The 19,971-nt window shown below is 41.2% G+C and overlaps 1 protein-coding gene across 2 annotated transcripts in view; it reads right to left on the reverse strand.

Moving 5' to 3' along the window:
* EBF2 (EBF transcription factor 2) overlaps nucleotides 1-19,971 on the reverse strand; it is a 265,985-nt gene that overhangs the window by 71,183 nt on the left and 174,831 nt on the right. For both annotated transcript variants that reach the window (XM_081171701.1, XM_081171700.1), the window contains exon 7: nucleotides 12,668-12,749. In XM_081171701.1, coding sequence (XP_081027827.1) covers nucleotides 12,668-12,749 — 82 coding nt within the window. The remainder of the gene's footprint in view (nucleotides 1-12,667; nucleotides 12,750-19,971) is intronic.

The following is a 19,971-nucleotide window of genomic DNA, read 5'->3' on the forward strand; positions in this document are numbered from 1 at the left end:
TGGTGGTTTGTTCATTTTTTATTTGTCAGTACAGCCTAGAGCTTTTTCTCTTATCACCCACTATTTTTATTTATTTTATTAATTAAATTTATTTTCTGCCCTTATTCCCAATGGAGCCCAGACTGGCATTGGCCTTAATGCCCCAAGAGTTCCCCCTGAAGGATTAAGATTAAAAAGTCAAAACCAATTATACTAGAATTCAGGGACATCCAGTGAAGCTGAATGTTGGAAGATTCAGGACAGATAAAGTACTTCTTCACACAGTGAATGGTTAAACTATGGGATTGGCTCCCACAAGTTGTAGTGATGGCCACCAATCTGGATGGCTTTAAAAGAGGATTAGACAAATTCACGGAGAAGGAGAGGGCTGTCACTGCCTACTAACCATGATAGCTACATTCTTCCTTGATTGCGGGAGGCAGTATGCTTCTGAACATCAGTCTCTGGGAACTGAAGGTAGGGAGAGGGCTTCATGTTTAGGTTCTCATGGGCATCTCATTGGCCAGTGTATAAATGGATTGCTGAACTAGATAGACCTTTGGCCTGATCCAGTAGAGTTCCTCTTAGTACAAAATTTTAAAATTTATTTACAATTTTAAATAATGGAGTTTGGCCAGTGCATCAGTTAACTTAAGAAGGAAGACAAGACAGCAGCCAGAACATCATAGCCTTACACTGGAGAAACCTGTCAGGAGTAAGCATGGACCAATGGTACCAGATAGTATGGGAAACAGCCCTACTAGAAAAATTAACCAATAAACTGAAACTGACATGGGGACAAATAGAAGAAGACGCCTTCACCCCGGTATGGCTCCCTTTTATCACATACACAGCCCAACAAGACAATGACAAAAATCCACCAACGGCATACAAATCAGTATGGCTAACCTGATCCAAAACACCCACCCCACTCACACATGAAAACAAAGACCACCACATCCAACCACAAATGAATAACCACACCCTCGGCCAACCCCAAGCTCTCTCACCACCAAAGGAACACAAGTGAACAGCAAAGAACCTGCACAAGCAACGCTGACACCGAACCCTACATATAGTAAGTAAAATAGAAACATCGCCACCTGACCCCCCATCTCCCCCCTTTCCCCCTTTTCTTCCCAATGTCTCAACAAATGAAACTGATTTGTAAAAATGTTACATGGGGGGGAAATATACAAGAGACATTGCACACACTTTTGCAAATCAAGAAAATCTTTAATAATAATAATAATAATAATAATAATAATAATAATAATAATAATAATAATTTATGAAAAAAGAAAGGGGGGAGAAGGAAGACAAGATACTCCAGACCTCAAAAATCCATGGAGAAATTCAGAGGAGAATTTTGGAAGCACCCATATTCCATAGACCAATATGCATTCATTAAAGAATAAAAAGCTAAGCCTGTGTGGGAATATTCTCAAACCTGTGTGTCCCACTTTCAGAAAGAGAATTTCTGGCTTTAACAGCTGACAAAACTGTTCTTGGCCCACAGAAGGGAAACCTGCTCTCTGGGAGAATCTTATGCTGACTGAAAGAATGCTTTGTCTTCTCAAGATGAACTTAATTCATTCCAAAAGGTGCCTGTCATACTGTGCATTAATGCTGTACTCGCATTCCCGCCACAAAATGTGTTGCTTTCATGTGCCAATAGATTTCATCATTGTGCATTTGGGTGGAGCTGGGACTCTGCTCCAAAGTGAACATTTCCCCTGTGACATAAGAGAGCCCAGTCAGATGCACTTCATTATTTTCTCTTAAACAATGGAAATAAATTTTAATCTCTTGCTGGCCAGCCCAGACCACACTTCAGTGGCAAGGGAATAAGGCTGAATTATTCCAGTGTCTGAAATATTTACGAGAAGATTTTAAATTGTAACCAAATGTAAATCAAAACGTATATTATTGCACATACATAACACACACACACAATTCCAACCATGCACAAGTAGAGACTATATATTATACACACCCACTGGGATAGAGGTATAAACTTATATATACACCGGAAGCATACAGTCGACCACAGATCATTCTAGCATATTTTTACATATATGTGTGTGCGCACGCTTAATTTAATATGACTGGAGGTAGCAGTGGCAGAAGGTATCAAAAACAACCATGTAGTGGGAAATTTGGGGCCAGAGAAGATGTGATGTGGCAGCCATGTTTGTTTTCTCATGGTTCTGCCTCATTTTTCATATAAAGTAAGGTGAGGAAATATATTATTCTTTACAACAAAAACTGCATGTGGAGGAGGAAACCTGACTGCCCCACTGCCTTATTGCAGGCTTGGGTCCTTTGAGCTCTTCCCTCCCCAGCTTGGTTCTCACCCAGTATCTCAGTGCCAAACTAGGAAAGGTCCAATTTTGGGATCTTCTGTGGGTGTGCTTCCCGCCGCCACCACAAAAAAAGAAAAATCTCTCAGCAGTTTCCATAAATTAGTATAAAATATTCACCAAAAATACAGATAAAATCCACAAAATTTAAAAACAAGTATACATAATAAAATGGTAAATAATGCTAAGCACCATCTCCCTGACATTAATAGATATATTCATTTACTACGCATTATAATTTATTTCAACATTATCCCAATTGTCTTGGATTTAGGGGGCTGGGGAGTTTCTCTTACCCCACACCTACACAGAATAATCTAGATAACGTTGAAATAAATAATTAGTAAATTAATTCACATTTTTGCAGTCTCTTACATACTATGGATGGTGTCCAAAGCACTCTTCTACTAGCACAAGTTATGCTTGTGCTGCAGAAATTTATCTGCTTCTCCTCCTCCCCTTGAAACCCAGCACCCTTCCCAAATGTGCTCCAGGGGGTGGGGAGGAGATCCAGAAGAGATTTGGGGTAGCGTGGGGGAGGGGGAAGTGTGCTACTATGATGGGTTCCTTAGCTCTACACTGGATACAACCCTATGCACTGGGCCCAAATAATACATATATGTGAACAGCCCAGGTACACCTAATTGTGTATATTCCATATCTGCACTCTCAAACCTTGGCCGTAGTACTCTAGGACAGCAAGGGAAATGTTTAACAAACGTACCTTTCAAACTGCCAAATCAGTATGGGCACAGCAGTCCCTGGCATATGTCGGTTCTAACATGTTTGCTACCGTTACAGCCATCATTACCATATGACATTCACAGCTCATAGTATGTGTGTCCACCAGAACAGTACACAAATATGCTGTGTATTGCAACAAAAATAACAAAACAGATTCCAGCCTTTGCTTCTTGTAGTTTGGGCAACTAGAAGGGAATGTAGTATTCTGTAACATGGCATGGCTGATTGGAATCTTGAAAAACAACACTTCACATTGCAATATTTTGTTGCACATCCCAAGTGATCACTAAGTATGGAACATCCACACTCAGAGCCAGTATGCCTCTGATTAGAGGAACTGTACCTAGGGCTGACCCAAGGCATTTTGGCACCTGAGGTGAACCACAAAATGGCAACATGCCCCCCTTGGACCAGGGAAGAAGGGTGAGTGAAGAACAAAAGGGGAATGAAGATCTACATCAGGAAGAAGGGTGGGAGGAGACCAGCAGCACCTCTTAGTCACCAAGAATGCTGGCAAGGAGTAGGCAGATGCAGCCTCCAACAGCCTTAGCTGTTGCTGCCACCGCAGCAGCAGCAGTGGGCAATGTATTCCTTGGAGGCCAGATCTGCTGGCCCTGAGGATCCTGCCGCTTGAGGTGGTCCCTCACCTTGTTTCATGGATGGGTCAACTCTGAGTGTACCTCTAATACTAGGGGCAAACTAGTGCTGTGCCAAGATCTGTCTTCTGGTTTCTCAAAAGTTTTCTTCCTCTGTGAAAGAGGCTTCCATTTATGTACCTCATGGGCACTTTAGAACTTCATTGGAATTTTGGTTGGTCTTCAGTGTGGCATAAACCTGTTCTCTGACAGGTGGCCAAGGGTAGTGTATGTGTTTTTCTTTCCATCAGAAATTTCTCCAGCACTCTACTGCCTTTTTGGTTGCCCTCACTTTCCATTCCACCCCATGGAATAAGTTACATCACAATGCCTTCCCTGGGTTTTATTGAAGTGCAGACTCCCGAGAAGGCTGCAGAGTGCAGATCACTGGTGGGATGCTTTACAGAATGAAAGACGAGACACTCACAATGACCCCTTGGCCACTTGCATCCCGTGAGAATTTCACCAACTTTTTATCTCCCCTTTGATAATTTTCAGGTGAAATTTCTTTTCTCCATTAGTTAATGGAGAATGGTCAGGGAGGAAACACAGGAGACATTTTCTGGCACAGGGCTAGAGAGAGTACGAGATGAATCTTCATCATGTTCCACCCAAGCTTTTCCTTCACCATGAATCATTCACCTACTTTAAAATATACCTACTGTAGCTCTCAGTGGCTCCTGATACCAGTTGAATGATTCCCAACTACTTTAATAATGATACATTGGTTTTATTGTATATTGAATTTGTTTTGAATTGCTGTTTTGTATTGAGTTGTTTTATCGTATTCTACCTTGCCATTATTGGAACCCCCACAACATATTTTACCAACGAAAAGCTGCTTAGCATTATGGATAAGAAATTGTTCTTTAATTGAGACATAGATCCACTCAAATCTCATGCCGAAAATAGACCACTGCCAAGCATGTTTTATACTGAAGAGTTAAAAGTCCATGATTTTTGTGTTTTGTTTTGGTTTTTTAAAAAAGGAAGCGGACATTCCTCTCTAGTCTCCAGCTCCCAGGCCCTCCCCCTTTCACCAGCCAACAGCTTTCCCCCAGTGAGCGTTTCCTGGGTCATGGAGGGTGACCCTTTCCATCTGGAATCAATCAGTCAACTCCTGACAACTTCCTGAAACACCTCACTCCATTTCCTGTTCTCTCCCCCTTCTCCTTTCCCCCCTCGTTCGCTTCACTCTTCAAAACTGCGGGCCGCAGCAACTTAATGTTAGAGGGTCAGGCACAGTTAGACTCCAAAACACTACACAAGAAAACCTTTGACCTTCAGAAATCTTTACATCTTAGCTAAACAAATCAAGGTCAATATTTCTTACCATTATCTTGTTAACCATTTAGGTGCTTTGCCCCTCCCTTCTTTTGCCAATGCCCTCCTGATGGCATATCCATCAATACCACTTGTTCACCCATTATCATAAAACATGACATGCTTTTGTTTTCTTTAAGGGTATTTAAGGCTGGTGAAAGGCATTGGGCTGACATCCCTGGAGATCTAGGTCTGTTAGTATAACTGTTGAGCACCATAGGCAAGTATCGCTTCTAAGCAAGAAGTCAGGCTAAGGCCTTCCTGAAAGACACTTTTCTAGTTTGGGTTCACTTTTGCCAGCCAAGATTAAACACTGGTGGCATGAATTTCATTCTTATGCTGTAAATATACACTTAATACAGTGGCTGAGTGGATCTGCCTTCACCTTTGCTCATGTATTCTCTCTCTCTCTCACTTGCACTCTACAGTTGCATCCAAGAGTGCATATCTCATTACAACTTATCTGTTAACACTTACCTGTTCATTACTTGCTGGTTTTAAGATTAAAATAAGTCTATGCATGCAGCAGAATGAGGTTGTAATCAGGTGATCAGTGTCTAAGAGGGTATAGTTGCTTCTCTCTCTCGAGAGTTAATCGCCAACATTATTCTCTAAATAATGGGACCTCACAGGTGTCTGTTTTGGTCCTTAAAATTTCTTCTTCTTTCTGCAAAGCATGTAGGAATCGCTCATTTATTTGCTCCCAGACTGACTGCCACACAGGCACCTGAGTTTGCTATTAGTGAGGGCCACTGTGAGAACCAGCACTAATTGAAATATAATGGTGTCATGAATGTACTCCAAGGATATTCTTCTGCTAGAATTGTTCTGAGGTTTGTGTTCCCAATGAGTGTCCAGAATTTGTGCAGCCTATCTCATCCCTCAGTGAAATGGTGGGGGTGGAATCATGTTATGGTTCCAAGAGAGGGGTGGGGATCCTTTATAGCACCGGACATCTGGAAATAATACGAAATTCATGATGTACTTTCCCTTATAACTGCTCAGTTACACTAACATATTTTTCTAGTTTGGCAAAAGTTGCTATGCTATTAAATTTTTAATATTTATTATTGTTATTTTCATCATGGGAAGAAGAAAAACAAGTCACAGCAGCCTTCCATTCTGCTCTCTCTTTCCATTCAGACAAGTTTCCCGAAGTTATCCATTGGGGTTCCAGTGTGAAAGGAAGAGATAAATTGACTAATGAATTTGTCTTTGTGAGTGTGCACCAATTTAGTTAACAGGGATTAACTCATTGTTAATACTGCCTAATTACTGAAAGTGATATTTCTCCTTGCTTCTGTCACTGCTCTCTCTTGACAAAGAAAAGTGGCAGGAGCAGGAGGCTTAGGAGGTTAGTAGTGAGTCCCCTTTCTGGGGTGTGGACCTCAGCAAAAGCCTGATGGTGCCAACCCTGCCGGTGAAGAGTGTAAGATTGAACCAGAAAAGGACAGACAGTTTGATAAACATAGAAAAGTTTTACATGCATAAAATGATATGGTTTGAATGCACTGCATTTAAAATGCTATGAAATAATTTATGACTCATCACTGGAATCCTAGAGATCTTTAACAGGAGGAGATGAATCCTGAAAAGTCAGTTGCAGCAGTAGCAGAAGCAAAAGCTCTGTGATGATGATACAAGTATGTTACTCAGGATCTCTCTCTGGGAACAGAGAGAGAAAAGTTTATTGAACTTTATTAAGGACTAAAAAGAAAATGGAATGACATTGCTTAAGAGCAATGTGTGACTTTGTATTATGTAACATTTATTTGTAACTGTTTTCCAGTAAATCTTTGAAACTCATCCTTGTGGTGAAGAGCAAATTCATTTCTACTCTACACAAGGTCCAGATCAGGGATTCCACTTGCAATGACTCTAACACAGTTCTAGCTCATTCCTTGTTTCTGCCTTCTGGTTGCCCTATGAGCTAGACCTTTAGCTTGCTTTCTCATCCTTGTCATCTGGCTTGTCCTATAGAAGTATCCCACAGTTCTTGATTCGGAGTTCCTGGCTAAACCCATGCTGCTGCCAATGGCATAGCTGTGTCAGTCACAGTTTCTCAGACTAACTTACCTCAGAGGAAGACATCAGGTGTGCCATAGTGAGCTCCTTGCTAGAATAATATATACATAAACTACAGTGTGGGTGTTGTGAAAGCACTACGTGTTTCGAAAGTGACCGTGCAGGAAAGAATGGAAAGATTCTGTCTCTTCAGCCAATTTGTGTGAATAAATGGGTGAAGGAAACTTTTAAATATATGTATCTATAATGTTGAATCAAGTGACAGTGAGAACACTTTAGAGGGTTTGTGATATTCATTCCAGATTATTAAGTCTGTAGTAAGAGAATACAGTCGTACCTTGGTTGATAAATGCTTTGGGAGTCGAACGTTTTGGCTCCCAAACGCCGCAAACCCGGAAGTGAGTGTTCCAGTTTGCAAACGTTCTTTGGAACCCAAACGTCCAACGTGGCTTCCTGCAGCCAATCGGAAGCTGCTCCTTGGTTTCTGAATGTTTTGGAAGTCGAACAGACTTCCAGAACGGATTCCGTTCGACTTCTGAGGTACAACTGTATAACAGAATGTAATTTTCGCTGCTGTGAAACATGACCAGAGAGGAGCTGAATACACTGAGAAAATGTATTCAGTCTTAAAAATCTCAGAAAAATCTATCTTCACAGAGCTTTCAAATATGCCTAAGCAGTTTAGAGGATCAGAACTAGATTAATTTAACAACTTGCAGGAAATGTATTTTGCCCCTCACCCCTCCCAAATTAGAACCATGAAGGAGGAAAAAATAAATGATTTGGGATATCTACAAGATTTGCTCCTGGGCCGTATATGTGTGTTGCTGTACATACAGACCTCTGGAGTGGGCAGACTGTCCCATTCTGTTCCAACCATCCCACATATGCAAGGAAATCTCCATTCAGATAAGCTAGATCCATCTGGAGGAGCTACTCATGCATAATATTGTAATAAATCAATGAATTCGGGGAACCATTCATCCCAGTGTGCCTCAATCTACAAATGCTTGTGTAATTACAGTGAGTGTGAATTTTTAAGATTCATTAAGGGGACACGAGTCATTCAAGTATAGGTCATGTCCATAGATTTCAGTGGGTCTACTTTGTGTAGAACTTTGTTGGATACAACCAGGAAATTATACATCCTATTCTCAAAGACGCATCCTAGAAATAGTCGACTAGTCTTTTTATCATTCAGTCTCAATGCATTCGTGATATTTCCAATTAATTTGATGAAACAATGCCTTGTTAGAAAAAGGGCAGGAGGTTTCCACAAAACAATGTCACATCACTGATCACATCTCATGGTAAAGCTACAACACAGAAGGACTCTGGCTGGAGAACTGCGCTGCAAAATTCCAAGATGGGTGAGTTTAGAAGGACGGCCGTGCTCCAGTTCATGTACTGTTTGGGAAAGTGCAAATGAGGTAGGTTTACCTTTAAATGTGAACTGATTTTCTCCCTGGACATGTACTGGCACCTAAAAAGCCTTGTGCCATATCTACATCAGTTACCTTCAAATAGAGGGTTCCCTTCTGACAGCGTTTCTAATACTATACAAGGTTACATGAGCACCCTACCACATATATATGACCCTTCTATAACCTGTACATGATCTAGCATAGAGATAAAATTCACTCAGATCTTTTTGTTCCCCTCACCTACTTTTCTGTTTCTAAAACTTAATTAAATCAAGAGTTTGAAGAACCCCCCCCTTTATTCCTTCATTCTGCATGTACAACGCCTGTATCTTGTTTTAACAAATCTGAGATGGTCTTACATTTTTAGGATTGACAAGTGTCCGTTGTAACCTAAATCGTAATCTCTGGCACTTTAATTATCTTTTGCTGATATGGGGCATATGGAAGAAGTTGGATGAAAGATAAAAGAGCATGCATTTTGGGGGCTGCAAAAACTTTACTGATATTTTGAGATGATCTTCACACTAAAAACACTTGAATGGAACTCTTATCGGCATCTGTGTGAAACCCTTCAGAAGAGAATAAGTTTTAGTATTTTTTTGCATTCTTTAATAGACCATATAGAGTTTTAATGTGGGATCCAGGAATCTCTGGGCATCTACAGTGCAAAATGAGTAGCAGTGGAAGGAGCTCAGAAAAAAATACTGAAAGAGTACAGAAAAAAAATGCAGAAAGAAAAAATACCATATTCACCACCACATTTTTAAAATTCTCTCACAAGGAGAGAATTAAACAAGAAGCACTTAAAGATCGATTTCCCCTTGCAATCTGAAGTGGTACCAGTTATGTTGCGAGGACAGGTTTTGAAGCTATAGTCAAGAGCCCCACCCAGAAGAAGAAGCAAGCAGATCCTCAATGTAGCAGAAATGATTTAACACATTTTGAAGTAAAGTAACACACATTTAAACTGAAAGTGGTGGCCTCATAAGACTATTAAGTCCAATGCAGCTGTGCTGAGGAATTGTACAATCTATTCTACCACCTCCAGATTTTACCACCTCATTTCACTCCATGTGTACACAAAGCCTTAACTAATTCCTCTTCAGATTTCAATCCAAGTTCTGAGCCTCAAACTTTAATAAATCAAAGGTACCCATACTATGCATGCAACTTTACTGGGGGCTGGGGGTGACAAAATGTTACAACAGATGCAACATTCAAGGTTAAAAGTGATTCAAGGTTAAAAGTAGAACATTGTATTTTCAGTGCTTGGCACACATGGGCTGCAACCGAAGTGTCTGCAACTATAGTGGTAAATAAGAAGGCAAGACACAAGGCAGGGTGATCTGGGTCATATTTATTCATTTTCACACAAAAGATCTGCAGTTGGGAACCATAGTAAGAGATCCTAACTGCTCACAACCAATGGTGGTGGAGCCAATGCTGCCAGGGCTGAGGGGTAGTATTTCATCTACACCCTCATTGAAGCCTCATCTTTTCAGGTGAGTAGGGAAACCTTCCTGTCTTCCTCCCTTCCAAGGCCCCATAACTCTAGGTGTATGCTACAGGTTGGCACCAAAAAGCCCCCTGACAACAAGCACCACAGCTCTGAAGGCCAGTTGTGAAATTATACTCTTAAAGGTATCTGAGGGTCAGGGACAACATTTTCCATTCATCCTTGTATTTGTCACATGCAGCGCTGTTTCCATTCCGCTGCTTGAGAGGACACAGCCCTGGTTGGAAATTGCATAGCATCCATAGTAAAGGTAAAGGTAAAGGTACCCCTGCCCGTACGGGCCAGTCTTGACAGACTCTAGGGTTGTGCGCTCATCTCACTCTAGAGGCCAGGAGCCAGCGCTGTCTGCAGACACTTCCGGGTCATGTGGCCAGCGTGACGAAGTTGCTCTGGCGAGCCAGCACCAGCGCAGCACCCGGAAACACCGTTTACCTTCCCGCTAGTAAGCAGTCCCTATTTATCTACTTGCACCCGGAGGTGCTTTCGAACTGCTAGGTTGGCAACGGGAGCGCACCCTGCTGCGGGGATTCGAACTGCTGACCATGCGATCGGCAAGTCCTAGGCGCTGAGGTTTTTTTCCCTAGCATCCATAGTAGCGTCTGCCATAAAGGCTTGTGCCTGAGGAAGTTTAGAAGTAGTTTGACACTGAAGTATTGCATCTGGGGGAAGGGAGTGCCAGAGGTCCTCAAGCCACACAACGCATGTGCGTGCAGAAGAAGATGCTGCTGCACAAGATGCTTTTATAGATAAGGCAGCCGTATCGTGGATCTTACGGAATGCAAATTTCCTGTCTGTCCAAAACTACATTATCCATCTTGTTATTTGCTGTGGTGAAATTAAGTAACTTATAAAAATTAAGTTATTATTCCACCCCATTCATTTCAGTGCAAAGGAAACACAATGCAAATAGCAGGAAGATGTAAATCAGTTATGTACATATCATTTGTGGGCAAAAAGCAAAAACAACAGTGAATATATATTTGTGGTTTGATTTCTGTCTCGGCATGAAACAAATACAGTCGTACATTGGAAGTCAAACAGAATCTGTTCAGGAAGTCCGTTCAACTTCCAAAATGTTTGGAAACCAAGGAGCGGCTTCTGATTGGCTGCAGGAAGCTCCTGCAGCCAATCAGAAGCTATGTAAGCCACGTTGGATGTTTGGGTTCCAAAGAACGTTTGCAAACCAGAAAACTCACTTCCGGATTTGTGGCGTTCGGGAGCCAAAATGTTCGACTCTCAAGGCGTTCAGGATCCAATGTACAACTGTAAGTGAACATTGGCCATATCCACTCTGAGTTTCGAAACTGAAGAGGCCAAAGGAGGGGTAGAACAGGCGTAAATAGCTTTATGCCCTCCTCCACCCTGGTTGATGCAGAGACTTCCCTTTCTCAAAGTGATTACAAAGGCCATTTCCTGCTGCAGACACTGCAAGAGAACCAGGAGTGGAATTCCGGAAGGGAAGACATCGGGAATCAAAGCAACAACAGAGAAATGTTTATGCAATTGTTGTGCCCCCCCCCCGAAAATCTGGGAATACTATATGATAGACCCTCTTTATTGCACTATAGATAATCTGCCAAATTTAAGTGTCAAAGGGAATAAGGAAAGGTACATAGATTACTGTAATATGGGGGCTGCCCTTGAAGATAGCCTGGGAACGCCACCATCTGTACAGAATGTGGCGGCCACAGATTTGTCTAAACCATACCATGATGGTTTGGTACCAGATTCGATATACAGAATAAATCCTCTCTCTCCAGGTTGAAAGCTAACCTGCTGGGTTGTTTTTCTTTAAGAAGCAACCCTGTTTCCTACCCCCAGCACCCTTAAAACCACCTGCAGCAAGGCTGTGTGTTTACTCTTTCATTATGTTTGCTCAGTTATCAAGCTACAGTAGCAGAATCAAATGGAGAGCGGTTAGGCTCGAGGCATTATAGTGGTATGTGGAGAACTGCTGTGAATGTGTTACGTCTGCACACAGCCTTAAACAATTACAGCGTGGAAAGGAGAGAGAAAGAGAGATGAGATTTAGTGCCTGTGTCTCCTCAGCCCCCTCCCCCCCCCCCATGTTTCCAACTTGACACACTTCACCTCCTTCTGTGTTTTTATTAGCTGGTATTCTCAATACATCAGCGACAGCTATGATGAAACCAGTGGCAGATTTTCCTGCAAAGCAGCTGGGTCATTGTCCCATGGGCCTTGTTGCCTTTACCATGCAAGATCTTTAAAGTGACCATGCCTGGATCAGCCGCCGTTTTGAAAGCACTTGAATGGACAATTCTGAGCATGTTAAAGTGTGTGCGTGTTGGACTTGCGCATGGCTCACAGACAGAGCTACTTTGAAAAATTCAGAGACAGCTACCGATCATGAACACAGTCCCTGCTATGGGCAGTTGTACATGCAAGTGCCTTGCTTTGGGGTGTCAAATCAAATATACATCACTGGTTGGCAGGGTACATCACCTCCCCTCCTGGGCATTCAGAAGGGGGAAGTGGGGGAAGCAAGGATTAAATACGACAAATGCAGGGAAAACTTTAACCATATATGATGGGGTTTATCATTTACTGTCATCTCATTTATTACCCATGGTGTCAGTGACGAGGAACGGAAGCGAAAAGACAGACAACTTACTTAACAGAGAATCCCATAACACTTACCTGGAACCGCCGCATATCTCGAGGGTTCCCGGCTGTTTTCAAACAATTCTGATTGCACTTGAGGAAAAATTTTAAGAAGAATCTGTAGGGGGAAAGAGAGAGCGTGTGTGACATCTTCCACTTTAAAAAATTGTGTCTGTTATTATTTACTTGCTTTGTGCGGATATGATTGTGCCTTGTGGCAGAATCCACCGGGAGAGATCAACAGAGTGTTTTAAAAGCATGCTGTCAATTAAAACAGATTAAAATGACATTTCTTGTGGAATTTATTTGCCCTGCAAAGAAATACCTATTGCTATTAGAAACCAGAGATCTTTAAAAAAAAACAAAAAAACTTTTAGCTCACAGACACGCAAGGCAAAATACAATAGGTGAAGCTTCCAACGTGAGGACAGAGGCAAGAACAGTTGCATTGGGAATTTGAAGCAATAAAACAAAAAGAAAGAATAAAGATAATAGACATAGAATCCCCCCCATAAAAAACCCTGAAAGTATTTGTGTACTCATGAATGCAGCTCTGCAATTTATATCTCTTTATCTGGGTCTAAGTGACATTCGCACATTATGTAGATGCGAAACTGGGATTTGCATGAAATTCAGAGGAGCTGAAGCCAATCCTGGTGTTTTCATAAGTGTATGCAGGGCTTTTTTATATATATAGAAAAAGTTGAGTTGAAGCCTCAACATTTCAACAAGAGGGTCTCAGTACCAGTGCTGGAAAAGACCTCTTTCTGGGATCAACTGTTGGTCATGATAGACCAAGGCTGGAGAACCTTTGGCCTTCCAGATGCTGATGGTCAGGGATGATAGGTGTTGTAGTCCAACAACATTTGGGGGGGGGGGGGTTGTCACAGGCTCTCCCCATCCCTGTGGCAGACAATACCGAGACAAAGAACTAAAGGTCTGTTTAAGTGTCAGACAATTTTATGTGGTGATCTCATCCATACACTACATTTTAAGGTATATACTTAAAAAAGTGAAGAAGCCATAATGAGGTCAAACATGGTGAAGTGGACAGAATTTTGAGTTTTGGTGTGGAGGGACACGGGCCAAATCCCCACTCAGCTCATCAACCTTACTGAATAGCCTTGGGCAAGTCTCTCTCAGTTTAGATTATTTTATAAAATTGCTGGGAGCTTACATAAAATATGAAATTCGTGTAAGAGCTGTTCACAGAGCACCCCCCCTCACTAAAGCATGGAGGAGGGAGGGGGACAGCCTGATATACAGGCATTAAACAGAACATCAGCACACAACACTTGAATGCACATAGACCTTCCACACTGATGTTCCAATCAGCACATGAATGTTAAGCCTCAGACTGGGATGTTTGCAGACATTCTGATGAGGCCAGTGAGTGTGGTCCAACACAAAGGCCAATGTGACCTTCTTGTTTAAAATCCTCATCTGCTGTAATGCTCACACAGGTTGACCATGGGGAAGTCTCTACCTGTCAGCCTAATTTATCTTCCAGGGGTGCTGGGGTAAAATGATGAGGGAGTGAAGAACAATGTGTAGTATCCTCAGATCTCCAGGGGAACAGAAATACAATTTATAAATATGAATGGGGAAACATTCCACATCACATATTTTTCCATCACACTGGAAAGTATTAGAGAAAGTAATATTTGCAGGACATAACAATAAATAGATTGTTTATTTATTTTGAATACTTGCATCCTGCTTTATAACCCTGAGGGGCTTACAAAAGACTCCCACAAAAAAAAAATCCAAACACAAGTCTGTTATCCAGAACAAAAACAACATGGCATCCCTTCAATATCCTATAGGTGGCATTTAATTTACTTCTGTGTTTTACCAACAGGTAAGCAGTGAGTTTGTTTGTTTGTTTGTTTGTTTGTTTGTTTGTTTGTTTACCGCACTGTAATCTTTATATCTATATACTGTATATGGACTGTAAGTTGAGTGATTAATGTGCATAACAACTGGCCATTGTGCACATTCACCAGGCTACATGGAGAATGTGCACACAATCCTTCCACAAGGAGGGAATTGTGTACATTTCTGGGTCAATAAACATAATCTCCAAGGGCCCTTGAGATTTGTGCATATATTGACTGAATTTGGTACAGGGCTGTGGGACTTGCCAGTAGGGGGGCAGCCTGTAACGTATTCCCAGAGTTATGGTGCACTGGGAGGGAGCAGTGCAGGAAGGCTGAAAGGCTGAAGGACTTAGTATCCCAAACAGATCTCTTAAGTGAAAATAAATAATTGTAGCCCAGTTCACTCAACCTTGTTCTTTGCCTCTCTATTTACCACCATGGTTACAGATTCTTCTATTGCAGTCCATGTGTTCCCAGCACTGAAAATGCAATGTTTTACTGCCTTGAAAAAAATCAGTTTTACCCTTGAATATTGCATCTGTTGTGACATGTTGTGCCTTCCTCCAACCACCCACCAAACCTGAATGAATAGAATGGGTACCTTTAATTTATTAAAGTTTGAGACATAGAACTTGATTTGAAATCTGAAAAGGGATTGGTTAAGGCCTGGTCTACACGTGGAGTGAAACGAGTTAGTAAAATGTGGAAGTGGTAGAATAGACTGTACAATTCAACAGAGCAGTTAGGTAATGCCAGTCAGGACAAAGGTGGGGAGAGGCGAAAGGCAAATTGCCTCGAGAGCAGGGCTAAGCTGGCCTCTTAACAACACACCTGAGAGCCCTGCTGCTACGGCCCCTAGCATGGCAGCATGCAAATCTACCTAATTCTCCCTTCCCCAAAACAATATATGAACTAAATCACAATTAACCTTCACAATTCACACTGCTTCATGTTTTAGTGGATGTAGTGCTCCAACCCCAAAAAAGGGGATTTAAAATGTTAATATTGAAGACACATAGTATTAAAGACAAAAAACAAAAACACAAAACCATATATTTGTGAAAGTAACATGGAAATGTGGATGTTGCCTGAAAAAAATGTGTCTATTAAGAGAAATGCACATTTAAATGCCAAGAAACATTCATGAGGGTTTGTTTGTTTTTTTAAAAAAAGAATAAAATAAAGTAAATCACCAGTTCTTAGGGAAATGTAGGAAACTAAATTTAAGATTGGAAAAAACAGAAACTGAAATTAGAATCGACCTATTTGCCCATCTGCAGTCGTGGCCACTGAAACATTGCAGCAAGAATGACTTCCTATCCTGCAGGACGACAGTTTGTCCCAGGACCAAGCAACCTACAATAGGTTATTCACAGTGGATCATTTTAGCCTGTGGAATTAATATTTTCAAGACTGGGCTTTTTTAGTTGCTAATGTGCATTATTTCACTTGCTTCAAAATGGTGTGAGCCAGCTCTGTTTTGTTTCTGCTGAGTGGGACCCTGGACTCCTGCCCCCATAGTCCTCCCTCAACAGCATCAACAGTTATACAATTTGGCCTGCTCTATATATGTGCTATGGAAAAATCACGAAACTGGCACCACATCTGGATATGCTCAAGCAGATGTAAATGTCACCCAAAAATCGGGGGGGGGGGGGGTTGGAACAGAGAAAATTAATTACAGATTTTGGGATGTAACTATCCATTTTTCAAAGTTGCCCAACTGATACAGTCATAAATATATTAGGTCCACACTCAAAATACTCAAAAAGAAGAGAAAATTTTAAACCTGCTCAGGAAACACATGGATGTTTCCATATTTTGGGACTCCGGGGCACAAGATGTACAAATCAAAATGAAACACTGGGCAGGTGAGATGTACAACGAGGTTACAGAATAAATAGCAGATCTCTTTGTGACCTATTATCCTATGCTACATTAGATATTTTGTGTGCAACTGCTAGAGAATGGGAAAACAAAAGGTTCCTAGACATATTTTCAGAGTTTACACCATCCAAACACAAAAATGAGAATGGCTCTGTTCATGGATAGATGAATCTGTCAGTTTCAGCTTCTCCTATTTCTGGTCTCAAATTTAGTTCTGCAGCAATTTGCAATAATAATAAAAACTCATGAAAAGTATCCATCATGTACCTTTCTAATATACACATGTTTGGCATGCCATTTTGACTAGCATGTAAGTCTCTCAAAACCATTTCTTCAAACACAATGCATTTTTGTATGTGACTTTCACTAACATTCACATTTTTGTTAACTGGTTGGTTAAAGATCTGCATCGCAAAATTCAGAGAAATGTGAATTTCGAGGGATAATTGTGTTTCAGTTATGTATTGGTTTGTGATGTGTGAATTAAGTAATTTCTGATTATATTGCAAACAAAACTGAATTTCTCCACCATCACTAGGTATGTCTGTGATCTATCTAGCTTTGTTTCAGCTGGAGACATTTTCTGTTCGTGTGTGTGTGTGTGTGTGTGTGTGTGTGTTTGCCCTGGTATCCTAGTAGTACATCTAAATTGCAGTGGTGAGGGAGGAACCCACAGATTTAACTGGGACACAGAAAATTCATGAAGGCTGCAGGACAAAATAAAATGCATTCATATAAGGGTTGAATAGTTGCGGAGGGGGGCGGGAGTTGAAAGTCAGCTGGGAACACAATGAGCAATTTATTTATTTATTTCCCTTGCTGAGTGCTTGTCTAAAAAAAAAAAAAAACCAGCTTTTGCAGTAAGTTAAAGTCCCAGGTGAGCTAGGCCTAGTTCCCTTTCTGTTACTATGACAACGAATTTTTACCGCAGTCCCAAAGTCCCTCCAGAACTCACACATTCATGCCTTGAATTAGAACTTTAAAGAAGAAAGATGTATATTTTTCCCAAGGTTTACCAACAAGAAAAACAAGCAATAGAAATATAAGGCAAAAAACATATCGCCCCCCCTCCAAAACATACACACCAGTGTTACATCTCCAATAAAACCGTAGTTTTGCCAACTTCAAAAATTGTGGGTTCTTTTTACCAACAGACAAAGGAAATATTTAGAGATCCAATTCATTTCCAACAGCAAATAATAAACAACAAAAGAATGGGGAGTGTGGGGAAATCATTAAACTGATGAGATATTAATATCACCTAAAATGTTCTTGAAAATACCAATGGTTTTTTTTAACTTTATTAACAGATTTTGTAGTTTGTATTTTATTTTTTTTAAGTTGGTGACTTTCTCAATGGGATTACTAAAAAGCAAGGTCGTTTTCCCCTTCCTGCCATGTCTGTACTAACTTCCCTTTGTGGCTAATGCAGAGGATCCAAACCTCTTTGTGTGATGGATATTGAAGTATACACACACAAACTCCTGGCTACTGTCAATTAACTCCATTGTTAAATTTAAGTTGGCCCCAAACAGGGCAGCTTTTGTGAACAAACAGATCAGCTTTTGTGACGTGGTGCCCTCTAGCTGTTCTTGGACTACAACTTCCATAATCCCTAACCAGCATGGCTGATGGTCAGGGTTGATGGGAGTTATAGCCCAATGCTATCTGGAGGGCACCTCATTGGCTAGCTCAGAAACAGACTGCACTGAAATCCATACAGATGCCCACACTTTAGGGCGAGTAGATAATGGCAAATGTTGGCCCTTGGCAAATATATAGCTATCCATATTATGTACTAAAAGAGATGCAAAAATTGCAATTCACCCTGTGGTAGAGTTAAAAACTCTGAGGGTTTATAAACCCCAAATTTCATAAAAATTTCATTTTTTATGTTTGATCCCAAATCTCACATTGTGCAAGAGAATGAGTAAAATCTTAAAGAACTAATCATCCCTCCTGGACAAAATTTTCCCTAAGATTGCCTGATGGGGAAAATCCTGCATCCCAGGATGGCCTTGTGGCTTGTGGGTCTTCTGCTGTTGTAGCCTAGATTAAAAGAGGGTGTGTGTGTGTGTGTGCAAATCTAGAACCCAGCAACTAATGGCAGCATTTTGCTTTCTCTGACTTGGAGGCTGAGCTCCAATGTATGAAGAGTGAGAGGATGGAGCTGAGGGTGGGGGGAAGAGGCAGAGTGTCTGCTTCTTCCACTGATCCATATTGTTCATGAACAAATGCAATCTTTTTTGAAAACAGTTTTTAATACAATATTGGGCCCTTGAGCATGCCTCACACTCATTTGGATGAATGGTTTAGCTAATAAAGTATTCATTCAGTCTTAAATTGATATGCCTCTCAAAATGATGTCAGGCGGCTTCCAGAGTGACTCACTCTGGAACAATTCAAAACAACAAAATCCAAACAACAAAAACAACACATTTTGAAAGAACAGCCATAGGCAACAAGATTCAGAGAGCAGGTCAATTTGCAGCATAAATTCTAATAAACAGAGGAACAAAGAAACAAACCAGTTCATCAAATAAGATCCAGTGACCTTTGAAGTATTTTTTTTAAGTCTTTCCCCATTTTCCTAAGGACTGTGAAGGACCAAATTTCATGAGTCAGCCTAGAAAGCAATTTCTAGAGTAGGTGCCACCACTGATAAAGCCCTATACTTTTTCAGTCTGAACAAAGTATTTAGAGCAGGGCTTTCCCTGTGCACATGGGGGAAGAGGAGGAACATATGGGAGAAGTCAGTCCCTAAGGTTTCGCGGGCAGGACTGTTTATGTCGGCCTTCACCAACCTGGTGCCCTCCAGACATTGCTGCACAGCTTCCACCAACCCTGATTATTGGCCATGCTGGCTGAAGCAGATAAGAATTGTATCCCAAAACATCTGGAAAGCTGGTAGAGGAACATTTTGAGGTGGCAGCTTCCTTCTGACATCCTCCTCCAATTGTTTGCTAAATAGATGCACAAACCCACAAGCTTGTCTGCATGATACAACTGTGACATCTCAGTCTCGGCCCAGAAGTCCATAACAAGAATGTGTGCTATTGATACAAGAATGCGTTGAAATGCATCTATGGTACGGCAAGATAAAAGCGCATAAGGCATTTAAAAACCATATTGTCAGAAAAGCATTGTTTAATGTCTGGATAAGGTATAAAGACTTTCTGGAGAGTAAAACTCCAAGGTGACTATCACCTATGGAGGCGAAAGCCTTGAAAAAACTCAACATGGAAGCCAAATGGCCAAAATACTGGGAAATTTTAGAACAAGAAGGTGATAAATTGAAATTGCAGAGTTATGATAAGCTTAAAGAGAAGGTGCGAGACTGGCTACATTATTTTCAAATAAGAGAGGTGTAAAATGGAGCAAATGGGTAGTGGTTGGGTGGCTAAACGCTAAACCCTTACTCATCTATATATTACCATCCCATGGATGGGCGGATCCAGAATTGGCCTCCACAGTCACATATGTTAAAACCATATTCTTGGAAGACAATCTTGCTCAGCTACGAGTGATCGCCAAAGAAAGTCCATCCCACCCTCCAGTTCCAACATGATTTGG

Source organism: Podarcis bocagei (genome assembly GCF_964188305.1).
Source record: "Podarcis bocagei genome assembly, chromosome: 15".
In the NCBI taxonomy this organism is placed as follows: domain Eukaryota; kingdom Metazoa; phylum Chordata; class Lepidosauria; order Squamata; family Lacertidae; genus Podarcis; species Podarcis bocagei.